Source organism: Physeter macrocephalus, chromosome 8 (genome assembly GCF_002837175.3).
Source record: "Physeter macrocephalus isolate SW-GA chromosome 8, ASM283717v5, whole genome shotgun sequence".
In the NCBI taxonomy this organism is placed as follows: Eukaryota; Metazoa; Chordata; class Mammalia; order Artiodactyla; family Physeteridae; genus Physeter; species Physeter macrocephalus.
The window spans coordinates 129,136,577-129,158,411 of NC_041221.1; the positions used below are offsets into that span (position 1 = coordinate 129,136,577).

General features: G+C 35.2%; 1 protein-coding gene across 2 annotated transcripts in view; it reads left to right on the forward strand.

The window, feature by feature from the left end:
- RAD50 (RAD50 double strand break repair protein) overlaps positions 1–21,835 on the forward strand; it is a 132,057-nt gene that overhangs the window by 55,021 nt on the left and 55,201 nt on the right. For both annotated transcript variants that reach the window (XM_024118526.3, XM_024118516.3), the window contains 12 exons: positions 249–455; positions 1,507–1,689; positions 2,303–2,460; positions 5,437–5,612; positions 6,105–6,342; positions 9,398–9,587; positions 10,024–10,150; positions 10,567–10,760; positions 14,265–14,375; positions 14,820–14,912; positions 15,005–15,118; positions 20,067–20,194. In XM_024118526.3, coding sequence (XP_023974294.1) covers positions 249–455; positions 1,507–1,689; positions 2,303–2,460; positions 5,437–5,612; positions 6,105–6,342; positions 9,398–9,587; positions 10,024–10,150; positions 10,567–10,760; positions 14,265–14,375; positions 14,820–14,912; positions 15,005–15,118; positions 20,067–20,194 — 1,919 coding nt within the window. The remainder of the gene's footprint in view (positions 1–248; positions 456–1,506; positions 1,690–2,302; positions 2,461–5,436; positions 5,613–6,104; positions 6,343–9,397; positions 9,588–10,023; positions 10,151–10,566; positions 10,761–14,264; positions 14,376–14,819; positions 14,913–15,004; positions 15,119–20,066; positions 20,195–21,835) is intronic.

The window sequence follows — 21,835 nt, forward strand, 5'->3', positions numbered from 1 at the left end:
ACAAAGAAGATATAGACCTATGTTTTTTATTTGATTTTAAGTAAAATTTCTTTTTAAAGCTAATTGTAAAGAAAAAGTTTGCTCGAAGTTAATAATGATTATCTCTGGGTTATGATCATTATATTTTTTTATGCTTTTCTATATTTTCCTCAGAGTGTATGTGTTACTTTTGCATCAAAGAAACTTTTTCTTAATGAAGTTTTTAGTGAAAAAATTGTTAATGCTCATGCTTCTCATTATGTATTTAGAATGACTTTGCAGAAAAAGAGACTCTGAAACAAAAACAGATAGATGAGATAAGGGATAAGAAAACTGGACTGGGAAGAATAATTGAGCTAAAATCAGAAATCCTAACTAAGAAGCAGAATGAGCTGAAAAATGTGAAGTATGAATTACAGCAGTTGGAAGGATCTTCAGACAGGATTCTTGAACTGGACCAGGAGCTCACAAAAGCTGTAAGATACTATTTGAGCAATCTAATAATTTTAAGGTGTAAGATATTTAGAAGTATTTTATCTTTTGCTAATCCTAAGATTATGGCATTTTAATAAAAATGTCAACCTTGTCTATCAATCTCACATAAAATGAATTTATCTGAATATCTTAATGACCCAACTCTGCTCCTGGAACCTGGTGGATTGAAAATTAGAATCATCTAAGGAAGCTTAAAAAAAAAACCCTTTTGCTTAGACCTTAAACCTTCCAATAAAAATCTCTAAGAGTGGGGCATAGAAATGTGTTCAAAACATAACTGGATGATTCTTATGAGTACCTTGGTTGAGAACCACTTACCTAAGTTTAAAAAAAATGTATTTTCCCTCTAGGTTCCACGCACTACAGATTTTATATGATTATTGCTGTGTTATCACTTTTTCTGTGGTAGAAACTTTCTTAGTCCACCTCTTTCTTTCATGAATTTCCAAAATTTCTTCTTTGTTTCTAATCTCTTCCCGTCCTTCACACCTCCATTACCAAAATAAGCATCCTAAAGCTTGGCAAATGCCACTTTCAGGTCCCGTCTTGATAATTTAAACATTTCTATTTACTCCCAAACTTAATATCTAGCATACATTTTTGTCAGTTTAGCATAGTATTGTCCTGTTGTGATGGGGAGATACTGTTCAGGGACCACATCACACTATTTTTAGTTTCTATATGCCAGGCAGTGTAGTGAGTTACATGGGTACTTGATAAATGCTTAGTTATTGATTGAAGAGTCACTAAACTGTATACTTAGGCATATTTTTCTTAATTTTGCACTAATTTTCATTTTTCTCTCCTGTTTGACTCTTCCAGATTTATTTACTAAGTCTCTACTGTTATAAAATAGTAAGATAACTTTATAAGATCTTTCTTAAAAATTTTATTCCTTCTGCTTTTTCTGTTGTTGGATAAAAATCAAACAGTAATATTTTGACCATCCTGAGGAGTAGCTGATTTCTAATACACTTTGTCATTATTTTAACACAACACATATAAACCTGTTCATTTATTTGAATTATTAAGGAACGTGAGCTAAGCAAAGCTGAGAAAAACAGCAATGTAGAAACTCTAAAAACAGAAGTAATAAGCCTTCAAAATGAGAAAGCAGATCTCGACAGGACCCTGCGTAAATTGGACCAGGAGATGGAGCAGTTAAATCATCATACAGCAACACGTACCCAGATGGAGATGCTGACCAAAGACAAAGTATGACCTTTCTTTTTGTTCTAATTATACTTTGTGGTATTTAAAATAGCTTATCTTACATTCATAATCGTTACACTGTGAAGTATTTAGTTGATATTGCCTTTTTACTTTAGGGGTTAAGTGAACTTAATATAAAATAGACTTTCAAGTTTAAAAACTGTTTTCTAAATACAAAAAAATAACAATACAGAAGTGTATACACACAAACACACATGTACATTGCTGTTAATTTTTATCATATATGATACAGAAGTTTTAATTTTTATATCATCAGACTTGTTATTCTTTTCTCTAATGGCTTAGAAAGTCTATCCCCACTTTAAGAGTTTAAGAAATTTTCAGGAGTTCCTTGGTGGCCTAGTGGTTAGGATTTGGTGCTTTCACTGCCATGGCCTGGGTTCAGTCTCTGGTCGGGGCGCTGAGATATTCCTCAAGCCGTGCGGCATGGCCAAAATTTTTAAAAAAAGAAGAAGGAATTTTATATTTTCTTCTTGCATTTTTGTAGTTTTATTTTTTAAGCCTAGAACTGTAATCAATCTAAAATTTATTTTTGTTCTTTATATAACATGGAGATATTGAGCTTTATTTTTAAACGATTTTTTTTTTCCTATAGGCTGACAAAGATGAACAAATCAGAAAAATAAAATCTAGGCACAGTGATGAATTAACTTCATTGTTAGGATATTTTCCCAACAAAAAACAGCTTGAAGACTGGCTTCATAGTAAATCAAAAGAAATTAATCAGACCAGGGACAGACTTGCCAAATTGAAGTAAGTAGTTACAACATTTGAAGATGTAGTAGAAGTCTCTTATTTCATGCTTTCACTTTTAATTGTTTTGAAATCATTTATTGTCGCGAAGTGGTATGTCTTATTAATTGACTTTGATTTTCCTATATTTTACAAATTAAGTAAAATGGTAACAGATAGTGAGTTGAGCTTCTTGTTCCTTGAAAGTTTGCAGAACTAAGTGAGAGGATTAAAATATTCCTTTATAAAAAGTGAGACCTGAAACTATAAAACTCCTAGAAGATAACATAGAGGAAAAGTTTCATTGTATTGAAATTGGCAATGGTTTCTTGGATATGCCACCAAAAGCACAGGCAGCAGAAGCAAAATAGACAAATGGGACTATATCATACTTAAAAACTGCTGCACAACAAAGGGAGCGATCAACAGGGAAAAGGCAATCAACAGAATGGGAGAAAACATTTGCAAATTATATATCTGATAAGGGGTTAGTATCCAGAAAATGTAAAGAACTCATACAACTCAATAATAAAAAAACAAATACCCGGATTAAAAAAGTGGGCAGAGTGACTTCCCTGGTGGTGCAGTGGTTGGGACTCCGAGCTCCCAACACAGGGGGCCCGGGTTCGATCCCTGCTCAGGGAACTAGATCCCACAACTAAGAGTTCGCATGCCACAGCCAGGGAGCCCACCTACTGCAACTAAGACCCAGCATAACCAAATAAATAAAGAAATAAATATATTTTTTTAAAAAATGGGCAGAGGACTTGAATAGACATTTCTCCAAAGAATATATACAAATGGTCAACAAGCATATGAAAAGATGCTCAAGATGATGCTAATCATCAAGGAAATGCAAATCAAAACCACAGTGATATCACTTCACACCACTTAGGATGACCATTATCAAAAAAACCAGAAAATATAGTAGTGTGCTATAATAAGCTATAATGGAAAAGAATCTGAAAAAGAATAATATAACTGAATCACTTTGCTTTATACCTGAAACTGACACAACGTTGTAAATCAACTATACTTCAATTAAAAGATAAAATAAAAGTTGAAAAAAAACCCAAAATAACAAGTGTTGGTGAGGATGTTGAGAAATTGGAACCCTGTGCACTATTAGTGGGAGTGTAAAATGGTGCAGTTACTGTAGAAAACCTGTGGAGGTTCTTCCAAAAATTAGGAAAAGAATAACCAGATGATCCAGCAATTCGCCTTCTGAGTATATATTCAAACGAATTGAAAATATGATCTCAAAGAGATATTTGCTAATCCATGTTCACTGCAGCATTATTCACAATAGCCAAGAGGTGGAAGCAGCCTAAATGATGGATGAATGGATAAAGAAAAACTGGTATATGTATAATGGAATATTGTTTATCTTTGAAAAAGAAGGAAATCCTCTCATATGCTATGACTTGATGAACCTTGAGGATATTATGCTTGAGGATTTTAAAGTGAAGTAAGCTAGGCACAAAAAGACAAGTACTGCTTGGTTCCACTTATGTGAAGTATCCAAAGATGTCGAACTCTTAGAAAGTATGTAGAATGGAGGTTCAGAGTAGCCAGGGGACAGGGGCGTAAGGGGAGGGGGGGAGTTTTTCAGTGGGTATAGAGTTTTAGTTTTGCGAGATGAAAAAGTTTTAGAGATTTGTTGCACAACAATGTGCATATAGTTAACACTACTGTGCTGTACAGTTAAAAATGGTTAAGATGTTAAATTTTATGTTTTTCCCACAGTTTAAAAAAGTGATCAGTCTTTTCAAATATCACCTTGAGTGGTCCTTAGATAAGAGGGTCAAAAATCCCACACATATTTTTGTTACATGTTAAATTTGTGTTTCTTGTGGAAATGTCTGTTAGGGAATAGAATACTGGAGTTTGAAGTTCAGAAGATTAGAAGTTGTTGCTTTGTAAGTGATAATTGGAGTCAGTAGGTCATGTCAACTTGAAGGAGTTATTCAAAGAGAAGAGAAAAAATTGTAGTCAGACTCCTGGAAAACACCAACATTTAAACTGTTGGCAAGCAAAGGAAGAGGAGCAAGCAAAGTCAGTGCCCCAGGAGCCAGGGTAAGAACAAGACAGGAGTGATGTCTGGGTTGCCTTGAGAAAATAGTCTTTCAAGGAGGGGTCAACCGTGTTTGGTGCTGCTGAGATAGTGATCTTAATGAGCAATGCTCAATGGCTAGGATGGTGAGAGCATCATCTACATGTTATTTTTTTTCCAAATTTTTACTGTGACTCACAATGGGAAGTATCAGGATGAGGCACATGTGCACTCACATTTATCTGAAACAAATTTCTTAAAATAGTACCTCTCCTAACCACGCATAATCTACTCCAATATATTCTACATATTATGCTTAATTTTTCAAAATATGCTGAATATAATGCATTGAATTGATTATATGACTTGCCTAATGCATCAAAACCTGTAAATTGAAAACCCCTGAAATGTGTGGGCATGGAGGCTGGCTAGGATTATATTTAAGAGTTGGAGTGGAAATAAATTGTACTAGTGAGCAAAGTCTTTGATGAATGAGAGGCAGTGAATGATCAGGTTGTAAGTAGATGACAGCAACAAGGAGGGAACAAAGGAAAAGTTTTTACAGGAGGGAACGGAAGTACAGTTGTGAAAGGGTCCACACAGAGTTAGGAGAATGTTCTCCTTTTTGTCTCTTCCCTCCAGATCTGGCAAGCATATTCTCCTTGCTGAGGCTCTTAACCCAAGATCTAAGACCATGAACCCCCGCAAAACCAAGCAGGGTTTTGTCTGTACACATTTTTCTGGGAGCAGGCATATGACCAGGGTGAGTCCATGTGCTAGAGGTAGATTCAGGCAGTAGTGGACTGTTGCCATGACTTCTAAAGAAAAAGTGCTTGGTCACAGCAGACCTTTGTAATATTTTCTGGCAGAGTTTGTCTTGCATCTACCTTCTCACACTTTTCATTTCTCATGTTTTAAAATTGTAATACATATTCTTATTTTAGCAAGGAACTGGCTTCAGCTGAGCAAAATAAAAATCATATAAATAATGAGCTAAAAAGGAAGGAAGAGAAGTTGTCCAGCTATGAAGACAAACTGTTTGATGTTTGTGGTAGCCAGGATTTTGAAAGTGACTTAGACAGGCTTAAAGAAGAAATTGAAAAATCCTCAAAACAACGAGGTAGGTTACCTACTTTATATTAGGAAAGGCATTTTGATGTTTTTGAATTTTCGTTCACAGGTAACTATTAAGGATGGGAGATTTTTAAGCTTGGTTCTGGAGCTCGGTGGCTTAAGTTTCAGTTCTCGTTCTACAACCTACTTGCTGTGTGACTTTGGGCAAGTTATCAAAACCTTTCTGCACTTCAGATTCATTAATAATTGCCTACCACGTGTAGGGTGTTAGAGAGGAGTAAATGAGATTATAGCTTCTGGCACATAACAAGCTTTAAAAGTTTTATTATACTTGTGTGTTACCAGAAAATAATTTCTACAAATCTGAATGTATTGTGCCCTTGGGAAGACTTAAATATCAGAATTTTGATTTCTTTCATTGTGTGTTTATAAAGCAAGAAGAATAATCATGTATTTACAGAAAAGGATATAACCATGTTGACAAAACTATATTTTGTATTCTTTTTACTGGGAGTATATTTATTTTTTTTTTAAATAGCCATGCTGGCTGGAGCTACGGCAGTTTACTCTCAATTCATTACTCAGCTAACGGATGAAGACCAGTCGTGTTGCCCTGTCTGTCAGAGAGTTTTTCAGACAGAAGCTGAATTACAAGAAGTCATCAGTGATTTGCAGTCTAAGCTGAGGCTTGCTCCAGATAAGCTCAAGTCAACAGAATCAGAGCTAAAGAAAAAAGAAAAGCGGCGTGATGAAATGCTGGGACTAGTGCCCATGAGGTGAGAATAGGGATTTGCCATTACTGTACCTGTACAGCAGCACTGTAAGAGGTACCTATTCCACTGTCTAACATATGGTAGGTATTCAGTAAGCAAGAGTTGAATGAATAAAGGTTAAAGTCAGGATTGTAAGCCAGTATGCTCATCTCATGTTATTTATGTGATAAGAAAGAATTATTTTGTTTCAAGATAAGCTTGTTTCTTAAACTAGTCACAGGGTAGATATAATCTTTAATTTGTGTATGTTTGTTTCATTCCTGAGACTTGGCTTGAGGGCAGAAATTTTGATAGATTTTATAACTATGTGTCACTTTCTAAACCCAGCAAAGAATTAAAGTACCAGAAAGTTCCCCTCAAGAGACGAATTTTAAACTATACTTTTATGTTTTTCTCACTTCCAAAAAGAATGAATCATAGATGATTTCTATTGTTCATTTTTCCCTTGCTTGTATAAGAAGTTCAGATGATTTTCTATTTATAAATAAAATCAAGTCAGAAAGTATGTGATGATTGCCTTGGTGTCTCCCAGAGCACAAAGACGGTCACAGAGACCAATAAGACATGACCTTCATGGAGCTGATGGTCTATGTAAGGAGAAAAGCTCTCAGAATTAGACATAGAAAGCTGGGCTTAATAAAGTACTTAATTGGTTCAAACAAATGCATTAATTAGGAAGAGAGAAGCCAGTGGACTACAGAATGATTATAGGATTTTGAGAACAGGGTAGGAGGAGGGATGTAAAGCATAGGGAAGGCGGTTTGACTTATTTAAGAGGAGGAAAAGGGGAGAGGGTGTGTGTAAAGAGTAGGAGAGTAAGACCTGTGCTGCAGTAGAAACATCTGGAGTTTGAGAACTTATTTGTAGTGATTGATTCACATAAGTAGGGAAGATAGAGCTACAATTATGTTCAGGCCTAGTTATAGCTCTGTTAGGTGATGGGGAGCCATCCTAAGAGATTTAATGAAAGATGTGTTTTAGGAAAATTAATCTAATGTTAATACATTGGATGAAAGTGAGACAAATTCTGGAAGCAAAAAAACCTGGAGGGTTTGTTGTCCTGGAAAACTGAAGAGGAGTTTAAGGAAAAGAAGGGAGGGAAGATGCAAGAAGATGTGCTTTGTGGTAGCCAGCCTCTAAGATGGTCCCCAATGATCGCTGCCTCCTGGTATTCACACTCTTGTATTAGTCTTCTCTCATGTTCCAGGATTGGTCTGTGTAACCAATAAAATACAACGCAAGTGATAGCATGTCCCTTCCAGCATGTCCCATACCATCATGAATGAAATTTCAGCTGAAAATGTACCTGTTTATCATTTTTCTTAGTACTGACTTGGGTTCATTTTTTATAACACCTCATTTAAATAAAAACTCAATATTTTTCCCACAGGTTTTTTTCAGTACTGTATCTGTGTTGGTCCCTTTTACATAAAATTCCCTTGGAAAAAATGCTGTCACAAAATTGAGTTTCTGAAAAATTTAAAAAACAAAAGTGAAAACCCTACTAGAGCTCAGTAACCATTCTCTCAGGAAATATCTTTACTGTTTCTTAGAATACTTATTTTAGCGTCTTAGGTAATCATCAGAAAAGAAGGCACCAAAACCTGGACCACATCAATAAGGGGTTTTTGTGTGTGTGTGAAAATGTAAAAGAGGGGTTAAAATTGAATGGATGCCTATAGTTCTCTGCAAAAATGTCCCAGTCAAGTGAATGCTTGACTGTCATTAGGCTATCATAGCTTTGTCACTTTCTAGGTACTGGGTACATAACTTAAGACCAACTTCTGGTCTATAACACTGGGAAGTAATGTGAGCATGAATTATTCATAATCTGGATATGTTCATATTTATTCAGGGAATTTTTTCATTGCTCTGGTATAAAAAATTACAGGTCTCTGTCACTCAGATCAATTCAGGTTGGCATTTCTTGGTCATAGTATGGACTTTAAAAAAATCATTAAGTGATAACAGTATCTAAGAGCTAATCCTTGAGTTTCTGGTTTATTATAAGGCTCCCATTAGAAACCAATTTAATTTATTATACTAATTTGATTTTAACAATTTGGGATTTTTCTGAAATAAGCTTAATAGCTTTTTTTGTAAAGATTACATACAAATTTTATTGTTTCAGAGGTATCAACAAAAATAGGTGTGGGGCCAGTACCTGCCATAGGGATGGTAATTCATTAGCTGGAGTAGCAGCAGTAAAGTGGGTTTAACAGCTTTTGTACCATAAACCCATGTAGCATTTGACTGAGTGGTTTCCTTCTTTCCTATTTTCTTTCCTTCCTTTCTTCTGTCCTTCCATCATTTTTTAAACTTTTTTATTTTGAAATAATTTTAGACTTACAGAAAATTTATAAAAATAGTACAGAGAATTCACATATACCCTTCACCCAGCTTCTCCTGATGTTCACAATTTATGTAACCATAATATGGTTATCAAAATCAAGAAATTAACTTTGTTATAATTCTGTTAATTAAACTACAAACCATATTTGAATTTTAGCAGTCTTTCTATTTAATATCCTTTGTCTATTTCAGGATCCAACTCAGGATTCCCACATTGCATATACTTGTTATTTCTCCTTAGACTCTTGTAGTCTACCATAGTTCTTCTTTGTCTTTGACAGTCTTTCTTTGTCTTTCATGGTCTTGACACTTATGATGAGTATGGTCAGGTAATTTGTGAAATATCTTTCAGTTTGGCAAACAACATGGTAAAAATTGCTGCTATCAAGATCTGTCAATAGGTACTATTTATAAAATCAGTGGACAGAGGTTTGAGGAGAAACAGGATATTTACATTTTCTTCAATGTATTTCTCCTATTATACTTATTGATTACATAGAGAAAAATAGTAACTTTACAATGGGTAAATCTGGCTGACACCATCTTAACTAAGAGTAACATACTGACATCATGTACCCACTGATAATGTTGCCCTAAGAAGGATACAACATCACTTCTGTGGTATTCTTGCCAAAAATACATAACCTCAATCTCATTATGAGAAAACATTAGATTGCTTATTTTTAATTGTGTGTGTTCTGTGAAGGCAAAGCATAATTGATTTGAAGGAGAAGGAAATACCAGAATTAAGAAACAAACTGCAGAATGTGAACAGAGACATACAGCGCCTAAAGAATGACATTGAAGAACAGGAAACACTCTTGGGTACAATTATACCTGAGGAAGAAAGTGCTAAAGTGTGTCTGACAGATGTTACAATTATGGAGAGGTTCCAGGTAAGTTTACTGCAGTTTAAGGCAGAATAAAACTTGTTTCATGGTGGTTTGAATATGAAATGTGAGTGTTAAAGATAGTAGCTAGTATTCTGGTACAGATTGTGTTTAGAGTTCCCTATCCTGAATTTCAGGTAGTCTCAGGGAGTAACTGCTTAGCTTATTTATATTCCTAAGTTTAGATTTTATTATCCATAAGTTCTGAGAACTAAGAAGTAGTCTTGTTTATTTTTCTTTTTTAGTCTGCTTCCTTTTGTTTACATCATTTAAATTAATTTCATCATAAAAATTAATTTCATTTTTAGCCTTTAAAATGATATCTGAGAGCAGTTATAAATTAGATTTTAACAAGTAATTAAAGGCAGTTAATTCTTAAAGATTTTGAATAATAATAATGGCATAAGTTTCTTAAAGGAAATAACTTTGATTTATTCTTAAGATGGAACTTAAGGATGTTGAAAGAAAAATTGCACAACAAGCAGCTAAACTCCAAGGACTAGATTTGGATAGAACTGTTCAACAAGTAAACCAGGAAAAACAAGAAAAACAACACAAATTAGATACAGGTAATAGAGTCTGTTTCCTTATAAAGACTTCAACATTCCCAGCGTATGCTTTTTACCATAAATTTTATAACTATTATGCGGACAAAGAACAGTCTTTCTTTCAGTCCATGTTATATGCAGTTTCTTTTCTCAAAGGCATCACTTCTCCTCTGTTTCCTTTCTTTGCAGAACAGATTTTGAATAATGAGTAACAAATGAGCTGTACTCTTTCTCAGTCATATCTGCCTATTCAGGAGGGGACAGCAAGCAGGTTTGGGAGCTGGACAGGTTCTTGTGGCATTTTTATTGCAGTAGGTGGGTCCCACAGAAACTCAGCCTTTGTGAATGCCACAGAGACCTATAAAACTGGAATGAGGCTGCTTATAGTACTTTCTATACCTTTACATTAATCACTGTATCATTATGTTTTCATGCAGTTTCCAGTAAGATTGAATTGAATCGTAAGCTTATACAGGACCAGCAGGAACAAATTCAGCACCTAAAAAGTACAACAAATGAACTTAAATCAGAGAAACTTCAGATATCCACTAATTTACAACGTCGTCAGCAACTGGAGGAGCAGACTGTGGAATTATCCACTGAAGTTCAGTCCTTATACAGAGAAATAAAGGTAAAAACATTCATACCTATTAGTTTTAAAAATCAGTTCAAATATGTGAAATTCTCTTTATTGGGGCAATGGCCAGAACTATGGTTTTTGGGAGGATCAAGTGAAAATGGTATATAGAACTCCTACTAATAGGTAAAAATTTCTGGAAGAAGATTTATTGACCGTAATAAGGAAGAACTGGCTGCCTGGTTAAGTAGTGAACTTCCTGTTACCAGAGGTGGTCTGGTGGTGGCTGGCTAACTCCATATAAGGATTCCTACTTGTATGGGAGGTTTGTCTTACCTACAGATCCTATATCCATGACAGACACTGCCTCTCAGGCATAGCACTTTTTCTTTTTAATTCCTAGGTGTAGTCTCGGAATACTTCCCACTACACTGAGCAGGCACTGAGTTGACACATGGAATGGAACCCATTTGGCATCCCTCATCTAGATTTATCAAATCTAAGACCCAACCAATTAAATCTGGTTAGAATCTGATTAGAATCTGTTACTAATTACTGTAAATGTTTCTTAAGTAGTTTTGGATTACAAAATAACAGAGGCTTAAGAGTATGGTATAAAATGAACTACCTTACATTTGTATTTTTCATTGCTTATAAAGCACTTTGACATTAAACCATTCAGTGTCTCATTTTGTATTCAGTGTATCATTTTGATAAATGTGACTAAATCTCCTTTTTATAGGAAAAGAAATTGAGACTTACAGATATCCCATGACTTGCCCAAATTCATACAGTTAGTAGGAGGCAGGGTTAATTTTCTGGTAGGTCTTCTGATGTGTAAGATATTTGACTTCCCACCACACCAAACCACTTCCTAATATAAAATATTCCTACATTGAAATAATACTAAATAATTGTTTCTACCTTTATGGATTCATTAGGTATTTCAGGATGTTAAAGTGCTTGAGGATCATGGTTTTGAACAGTGGTTATCGTATATTTATTCTGTAGAGATGTTATAAGGCCAAATGATGTGGACTTCTGATTAGTAAAACAGTTTGTTATTTGAAAACCCCTTTCCTTCCAAAATAAGTGTGGGCACACCAACGTCAATGTACTAGTATGCTTTCATTACCATAAAATATCTACTTAGCCTCAGCAAACTAAGCTTAAGATCAAAAGTTCCTTTACGATAGAGACAGGCTACAGCAGACTGTGGACCTTTCGGGAACAGAGAAAAATATTCTATCTTCAGGATGCTTTGGCTGCTCAAATTCAGAAACACTTATGGAAGTAGATATAGTTGAACAGTTCCTAGTTGCTGTGCTTATTAATTTAGCAGGCAGTCAGAATACCATTGTCAGGAACGTCGGTGCATCTTATCTCACCTTGGATAATCCCTTGATGGAAGTAGAAACATCAAATGTAACCCTTCCTTTAATATTCCATTTCCACTCAGGATTTACAGGTTCCAGAAAGTAATGTTGAAATGTCTGGAACAAGTAAGAAATATGGGAATTGCCCCCCTCTTAAGTCTCTGTGGCAGTTGTCAGCCTTCTGTAGAGTCAGCAGAGGAATCTTGCTCATCTGTAACAGCAGCCTTGAAGGAACTTTCTGAACTTCTGGTCATTAGTAGTAAACCAGCTTCAGAAAACACATCTGAAGAAGTTTTCTGTCAATCAAAGACAGTAACTGAGGGCCAAACAGGTATTAAGGACCTTTCTGAAAGATGGACCCAAAATGAGCATCTTACAGCTACCCAGAGTGAACAGGTCTCCTTTCATCAGGCCATATCTGTATCAGTGAAGATGGAAGAATTAACAGACACTTCAGCTGACACTAGAGTAGAAGATGTAGAAAATATTAACTTCAGGGGTCTAGGTGATGGCCTGTTAGTACTGATAAGGGAGGTGTCCCCAAGTCTAAGCAGTCAATAAGTGAGAGCAGTTCTGTCACTCTAGCCTCAGCTGAAACTTCTAATCAACTACATTGCACCTGTGGTGTAGAAATTTCACCCAGACTTTTAACAGGTAAGGAGGATGCACTCAATCAGACTTCTGAGCAAACTGAGTCCTTGTCATCCAGTTTCATGTTGGTTAAACATCTGGGTCAGGGCACACAGGCCTGAGACCAGAGAAAATGTCTGTTCTGAAGCTGCAGGGCCACTTCTAGAATTTGAACCACCTACCAGCCATCCATCAAGTCCCTCCTTTCTTGCACCATTAATTTTTCCTGCTGCAGACACTGATTGGATCCTCCATGCCGCCTTTGCAGGAAGCTCTTGGGGCTTTGCATCGAGTTGGTGGAAATGCAGACCTTGCACTTCTTGTTTTGCTAGGAAAGAACATTGTAGTTCCTACACAACCATGGAAAAGTGGACTAGACCATACTCCATTCCCTTAAAAAAAGCTATATATCTACACACACACACACACACACACACACACACACTCACTCTCTCTCTCTCTCTCTCTCTCTCTCTCTCTCTCTCTCACTCACTCACTGTAGAAACCTGCAAGCAGAATGTTGAGCCATATTTTTTTGTGTGTCTTTTTTTTTCTGGCCGCCCCATGCAGCATGTGGAACTTCCCCGACCTGGGATTGAACCCGTGCCCCCTGCAGTGGAAGCACGGAGTCTTAACCACTGGACCACCAGGGAAGTCCATATTTTTTTTTTAAGATATTTTTTCGGCCAAAATAATTTATGATCTCTTGTCTGATGAACTTGTCTAATCTTTTGTTAAAATTTGGGCCTTTTTAAATGTATTGGCAGTACGTGCATACAAAAGATTTTTATTATTAAGATGATGTATTCTGGAATAAAACTGATGGTTTTGTGTATAGCATACCATTTTAGAATGAGAGTGAATACTTTAAAAAGCAGAAGTCATGAGAAATCCCACTACCCATGCAGCTAAAAGCAGATAAACTTTATAATTTGGCTGTGTCTGTGCTGAAGGCAAGGTATGGCTTGTTAACTCAATTTTTGGTTTACAAACTTGATCACATGGTTTTGTGTTTGGAATCATACTTAGTGCTCTGTGTATTATGATTCATCAGTTGTAACAGAAAATGGAAGAATAATTGAAAAAAAAAGTTACTTTATGATCATATTTCCATCTGTAAAAGAAAGACCTGGACTGAAAGAGCTTTCCTATTCTTCAGTCACACAGAGCTGATATGGGCCCCTACAAACTCATGAAAATTTATACCTGAAGCCACATGCTCATATAATTGAGAGTACGTGGTGTAGATTAAGAATCAAGTCAGTGGCTGACGCAGTATAGCGTAGTGGTTAAAAGAAAGACTCTGGAGCTGGATAAGATTTGAATCCTGGCTCCTTCATTTACTGGCTTTTGGGACCCTGGACAAATCATCTCTGTGCTCATCTGAAATACAACAGGAAAATAATGGTACCTTCCTCATAGGGTTGTTGGAAGGAGCGAATGAATTGACTTTTAAAGCCTGGTACGTAGAAAATGATTTTATTATGAAGTCTGACACCTGAAATAAGATAATGGAATGTTATATAAGACCTTATATTTTTTATATCCTTAGGATGCTAAAGAGCAGGTAAGCCCTTTGGAAACAACATTGGAAAAGTTCCAGCAGGAGAAAGAAGAATTAATCAACAAAAAAAATACAAGCAACAAAATAGCACAGGATAAAGTAAGATTTCATGTATATATTTACTTATCAAAAATATATGTTAAAATTATTATTCAGAGCACCATGTTGGACACTAGTATTTCACATGAAATTAAAAACATGAAATAGTATTTTCATATTAGTGATATAATCTTAATTAACATTCAAAATTTTTTAGAATGATTAAATGGAAATTATTTTGCTTCTTGATCTAAAATAGAAGTTGAGAATTGAGACCTTTTAATCGAATCCCATAGGTAATAAAGGGAGATCATAAAATTTGATTTCAGATAAAATCTGCTGGTGATGGAAACTGGAACCCAGGGCTTCTAACTTCCAAGCCAGTGTTTCACTGTACTCTCCTATTAAGTTTTTGTTATCTTAATAAAAGATATTCCTTGGAAATAAATCTTCTTAAATGCCGCAGTCCCAACTAGTGTATTTTTAATAAATATTTCTTGACAGATAAATGATATCAAAGAGAAGGTTAAAAATATTCATGGTTATGTGAAAGACATTGAGAATTATATTCAAGATGGAAAAGACGACTATAAGAAGGTAATTTAAAACTATTTAATTGAATATAATTTAAAATGATTTATTTGTTTATATTTTTATTTCTTGTGCTTAAGAAATTTTCATTTTTGTAGCAAAAAGAAACTGAACTTAATAAAGTAATAGCTCAACTAAGTGAATGCGAGAAACACAAAGAAAAGATTAATAAGGAAATGGGAATCATGAGACAAGATATTGATACACAGAAGGTAGGTCGTTTTTTTTGCTAATGATTTATGGTGGCACTTATACCAGTAACATTCTTATCTTTCTTTTTTATTTTTTACTTTTATTTTCAATACTTGCATTGAGTAGAAATGCAAACAGTAGAGAAAAGCAATTCTTTTTTTTAAAAGTGTATATGTTTATATAAAAAGTATGTTTCTTTTTATGTTACTGAGAGACAAAATTTTCCTTTGGCAGTATAAAAAGAGACATATTTTCATTTGTAAAATGAAATAAAAAAAGGTACATTTGGTATAACTCAAGCTGTTGTGATTCTTTTCATCATAACATTTTTACCCGATTGTATTCTTTTTTTAATTTATTTTTTATTAAAGTATAGTTGAATTACCCGCTCCGCGGCATGTGGGATCCTCCCAGACCGGGGCGCGAACCCGATTCCCCTGCATCGGCAGGCGGACGCGCAACCACTGCACCACCAGGGAAGCCCCTGTATTCTTTTTTTTAATTTATTTTTTATTAAAGTATAGTTGAATTACAGTGTTGTATTGGTTACTGCTGTACAGCAAAGTGACTCAGTTACATATATATATTCTTTTTCATATTCTTTTCCATTATGGTTTATCACAGGATATTGATTATATTTTCCGGTGCTATACAGTAAGACCTTGTTTTTTATCCATTCTATATATACCAGTTTGCGTATGCTAATCCCAAACTCCCAATCCAACCCTCTCCCACCCTCCTCTCCCTTGGCCACCATAGTCTGTTCTCTATGTCCCTGATTCTGTTTCATAGATAGGTTCATTTGTGTCACATTTTAGATTCCACATATAAATGATATCCTATGGTTATTTATCTTTCTGACTTACATAGTATGATAATCTCTAGTTGCATCCATGTTGCTGCAAATGGCATTATTTTGTTTTTTTTTTATGGCTGAGTTCCCTTGTATATATGTAACACATCTTTATTCATCTGTTGATGGACATTTAGGTTGTTTCCATCTCTTGGCTGTTGTGAATAGTGCTGATATGAATGTAGGGGTGCACGTACCTTTTTGAATTATAATTTTGTCTGGATATATGCCCAGGAGTGAGGTTGCTGGATTATATGGTAATTCTGTTTTTAGTTTTCTGAGGAACCTCCATACTGTTTTCCACAGTGGCTGTACCAACTTACATGCCCACCAACAGTGTAGGAGGATTCCCTGAGAAAAGCAATTCTAATAACATTGTCTTTTCTTCTTTCCTTTTTTTATTTTTATTTTCAGTAAAAGACTTACCTGGTAAAAGTTTAAACATAAAGCATAAAATTAAAGTCTCCTTCCCCTTCTGCCAATTCTCAATCTCACTTCTAGGTATCATTCTTAAAAGTTGTCTGTAAGTAAAATATGTATATACTAAGTTGTTTTTCAGTTGATTCCTTTATCATTTACTTTCTTGATTAAGGAAATTAATTTCCACAGTATAATTAAAATCACATTAAGAAAATAATTTTCAGCATGCCTTACATAAGCATGATAGTTAATGCCTTTAAAAACTACAGCGCTTCTCTCTTCCTGCTGTTTTGAATAAAATTTGCTATTTGAAAGCTTTAATCACTTGGTTATAAATAATGGTTAAAACCTCTTTGAAGATTAGCCATACCTGTTTTCTGCAGAATCTCTGGCCGTAGTGCCAGGAATGTCAAATATATGAATATCAGTCAAAGGTAAATCAAATCTCTGCCATCTAATAAATGCTATATAAATTTATGATGCATCTATAACAAAGTACTTAGTTATCACTAGCTTATATGTGGGTTTTCTATTTAAAATCACAATCTATAAATCAGTAATGTCCATACAAATATAGAGAGATAATTAAGATACACCAGTCTGTGACCCTTTTCAAGTTGAAGGTCTAAATTTAGTGGATCTGACTATATTAGTTTACTTTTATAACCTACCGTGTTCTAGAAATTGTTTACTAAGTTATATACATAGAGCAATGCTAAATAACATTTTTAATTGATGAGAAAATGAGACAATGTGGAAATAAGGACAAGAAGAAGGCAATGAAACCAGGAGAGTAGTAAGTATATAAAATGTATGCCATGAAATCTGATATGCTTGCTAAAGATTTTAGTAGTCACATGAAGAGAGAAAGTCATAATTAAGTTTCACATTGTCTCAAAGCTAAAAACAATCCAGTTCTCTGGACTGAGACCAGAGAAAAATGTCTCCATAGGCATTCATGGAAAGGAAGACACTGTATAGATTAATAAAAAGCAGGTCTTCAACAAACTTCATGGTTGGTTTTGTTTGTTTGTTTTTACAGTGTGTTTCAGCACCTTTATCATCCCTTGATGAGTGTAGAAGGTGGTGTGATTGGAACCTAAAATAAATGTTAGAGTGTTTGGAGAGCAAAAGTTAGCTATAGGCACCCATCAAGATCACCTGGGTTTTTCCCACTCCTAAGTGTATAATAACCAAGAAAACGTAAAACATGTAAACATATGTTTACATATGTGAATGTACTGTGAATGTACTGAAACCACTGAATTGTACACTTTAAATTGGTGAATTTTATGGTATATGAATTACATCTCAAATGTAAAAAAAAAATCACCTGGGTTATTGAAAATACACCTCTTTCTCCATTCCAGACCAATAAATGGGAACCTCTGGGGCATGGGCATACACATACGCATGTATATTTTGTTAATGTTCCTCAGGGGTTCTGATGTATCCCCTTAACTATCAATCACTGAGTCAGAGCACCACATGGTTTTCAGGAAATCCTCTATAAATGGCATTTTTCCCAACCAGACTTCTGGTGGATTTTGGAATGGGGTTTATTCAGCATATTACTCTATCACAGGTAACTAGAAAGCAGCTAATTTTTATGGTTCCTTTAAGTGGCCAGCTGCATGCATTAACTGCTCTCTGAGCTGAATGATTGGGGTTACTATCTAAGAGTTGAGGAGCCTAACAGCTTATGTACGCACTTAAGCCCTATTAAATTTACTCCACAGAATTTTAAAATTTGGAAGTTTAATAATCTTCCTCCCTCATTTTTCAGATGAAGGGAACTGGAGGTGACCTGAATTGCCCAAGGTCACAAAAGTAGTGAGTAACAGAGGTAGAACTTGACCCTACATTGTCAAATTGCTAGTATAATAGGAAAACAGTCTTGGTGTAGTATACCTGCATCTGGTTTTCTCTGATACTTTATCTCTTCTTTCTCTCCTATTTTCTATTTTGAAGACTGTAACTGGAATTTTTACTGCTTAAAGTATAAGGACAGATCTGACCCAAAAGGTATTTCACTAGCAATTATTGAGCCAGGCACTGTACTTAGTACTTTTTACATACACTAACTATTTTAATCTTTAAAAGGCTCAGAGAATTTAAGCTAATTTGTCCAAAGTCATCCTATTTGAAAGTTGTAATGCTGAGATTTGAGCCTAGGTATACCTGACTTCAAAGCCTATGCTCTTTAACTACTGTGCTATATACTGTCTTTCAGAATGAAAGAGCAATTAGAGGCTGACCTAAAAAGGAAATCCCTAGCTTTCTGGTGACCATGCAGGATAACAGACCAGGAACATTATTTCATGCAAAAAATCAGTCTCACCTAAAAATGTGATAGCCCTTTAAAGAGTCCTTTCAGGTATTCATGAAAGCAAATTCCATTGTTATATAATATTAGATGAAAGCGAGCAGTGCCACATTCTTTTGTTTCTATAAGGAAAATGGATAAGCATAGTTCCCCATGGGAGAATCTTGGAGAGTCATAGCAGCTGCGGTGGTACATTAGGTTGCCTTGGCAACAAAAGGACATTTACAACCATATCATTTTAGTCATCTCTAACTGCTTATAATGATGCCTTTAATAGATACGTATATATTTATATTATTAGTTCCAGGAAAACTGAAAGGAACCTTAATGACAGTTAAAAAAACCAAAAAAACCCTCAAAATAGTGATTCATAGATGGGCAGTGTTGGTTGTGAACATTAAGCATATGAGAAAAGTCCTTGGCTTCCCTTCTTCTCTCCCACCTCCCAAATCCTTTTTCCCTGGTGACTCCTATGTCAGTACTGTTGGCAACAAAGTGTTACCAAAGATCTGCCCCTGCCTCCTACTTCCCACATCACTGAGTTTATCTCAACTACAAGGGTTGCTGTAGAAGGGTCTTTGAGAAGGCCTGACTCCAAACTTAGGATGAATTTTTTTCTATTCAGGTTTTTATGGGCCAAACCACCATTTTCTGCAGGAAAATTTTTTTTCCTAAGTTCCAAAGAGTCAACTTATAAATTGTTTCCTGTTTGTCTCTTGACAACATAGTCCATTTTAATCACCAGGAAAAGTACTGAAATAATTGTGTTGGTGCTGCTGCTGCCGCCAAATGATTTAGTGGTTGCTTTTTAAGGACAAAACTACTCAATAAGAACAGCTAAATTTAAATTTTTCAGTTCAATTCAGTGGCCAGAAAAGTGTCAAGTATATAGACTTACTGTTTTTGTGAAACTTCTTACTGCCTTGTATGATTGTCTGTCAGCTTGAAGGTAAAAATCTTATCTGACATACTTAACAGTATATAATGGTCTTGGCACATGTTAGTAGACAAATACAACTAGGGAAAAAAAGTGGGGGAGACTTTGATAGTAGTCTTGCTCTCTTGTTATCTTTTAGATCACTAGGCTCCATTGTGAGGTTCTTATGCAAGATGATCCAATGGGGCATAGGTATAAAATATTAAAAATCCAGTTATATCATTTTATCTCATCATTTTAATGTCTGTTTTGTGTGTATATGGGCCATCCAGATTCCTCCAGGCCTGGAGATTCCTTTACACTGGCTTCTTCTCCCTCTGCTGAGATACACATGATTCTAAGGCAGAATTAGCACTGACACCAGTTGCCTGCTATGAATCACATGTTGGTAACTTGATTATTTTTATTAATGAATTTAATATTTACCTTTAGATACAAGAAAGGTGGCTACAGGATAACCTTACTTTAAGAAAAAGGAATGAAGAACTAAAAGAAGTTGAAGAAGAAAGAAAACAACATTTGAAGGAAATGGGTCAAATGCAGGTTTTACAAATGAAAAAGTGTGTTTTTAAAAATACTCTTTAGTTTAAGTAAAGGTCTTTATTATTGAAATGTGAAAAATATTCAATACATGTTTTTTGAAAAGAATGTAAGCCTGTAGCCAAAGTGTCCTTTCAGACTTAAAGGAAGATGGGCACTTTTTTTACAAATATATTTCATGGCTTTACAAGCTGAAGTAGTAATATAGAATTTATAGCCACACTGTGACTATGCAGTGATGGCCAGTATTAAAAATACCAAGTTCCCAGACTTTGATGAGCCTGCTTCACAAGATTATGGCATAAAGAATATATGGCCTCTGGACCCTGCCTGGGTCAGAGCTTAATGCTTAACTCTTAATGGAGTTATTGCCAAAGCAATTTGACATTGGTGACCCATTCTACATGGTCCCAGGTGTAATTATGCATGAACCAGAGCATCATTTTTGCAATTAATAGAATTCTTTCATCTGGTTTTATTGGTACTTACTGTAGTTGCTGTCTTCCTGCTACAGCAGAAAAGATTTTGTTCTTGATTTCTCTGCCTTAGAGTTGCCTTAGGAATTCTGTAAGAACCTGGTTGATGGTAAGGCACTAGACTGGTTGGTATAAAAGGTTGTACTAGCCAAATAGATTTTTTGGAACCACCTCAGCTGGTTGGATATACTCATTCATTCAGCCATTCCTTGTAGATTTTTCATTTTTCTTGTGATTTCACAAAGAAATCTGAATCAAAGAATGCTTAAGTTTTTCTAAAGGATATAATAAATTGAAATTTAATTTAGTTATTAAAACCTAACAAATAGTTACTCCTTTGTTATTGTAAGTTCTCTTGGTTTAGCTATTTTAAATCTCTTTCATATATCAAGGAAATCAGACTTAACAACTGGAAGAGCTCTTCATCTTTCAGCCTGTTTGTTTTTTATGCAGTAGGACACTGAGACCCAGAAAAAAAGATCATAGGAAATTAGAATGAAAGCCAGGAATTTGACCAGATATCCTAGTTTCCAAGCCTCAGCTCTTTAACACTGTAATGTTGGTGTTCTTGTTGCCAAGTTGAAAAAAAAAAAAAAGTGAAGCTTATAGAACAAGCTTTTAAATGAAACAGTTTATTCCTTGCTACTAAAGATCAAAAACAGATATTTTTATAATTCCTTCTGTAATTAGTACATAACAGTGCTTTTTACATTCATTCAGACTACTAAGCATAACTTCTCTTTTTCAAACCTTTCTTCAACCAGGACACAACAGAAATGTCAACAAAACAGATAATCAGGGCAGTTCTATAAGGATGTTCATAATCTTGAGAGAAGTGCCTGGCAAATACTGTTGTGGCCTCTCCCACCGTGGAGCACAGGCTCTGGACGCGCAGGCTCATCGGCCATGGCTCATGGGCCCAGCCGCTCTGCAGCATGTGGGATCCTCCCGGACCTGGGCACGAACCCGTGTGCCCTGCATCGGCAGGCGGACTCTCAACCACTGCGCCACCAGGGAAGCCCATGAATGAAGATTTTTAAAGCATACGTTAAAATCTGTATTATCTACCAAGTTATCAGAAAAGTTTAAGTATTTTACTTTTTTGTCAGTATTGATGCTTTGATGCTTTGTTTTTTGGAACTCCTCTCCATGTTTTTCTTTTTTTTTTTTTTTTTTTTAATTTTT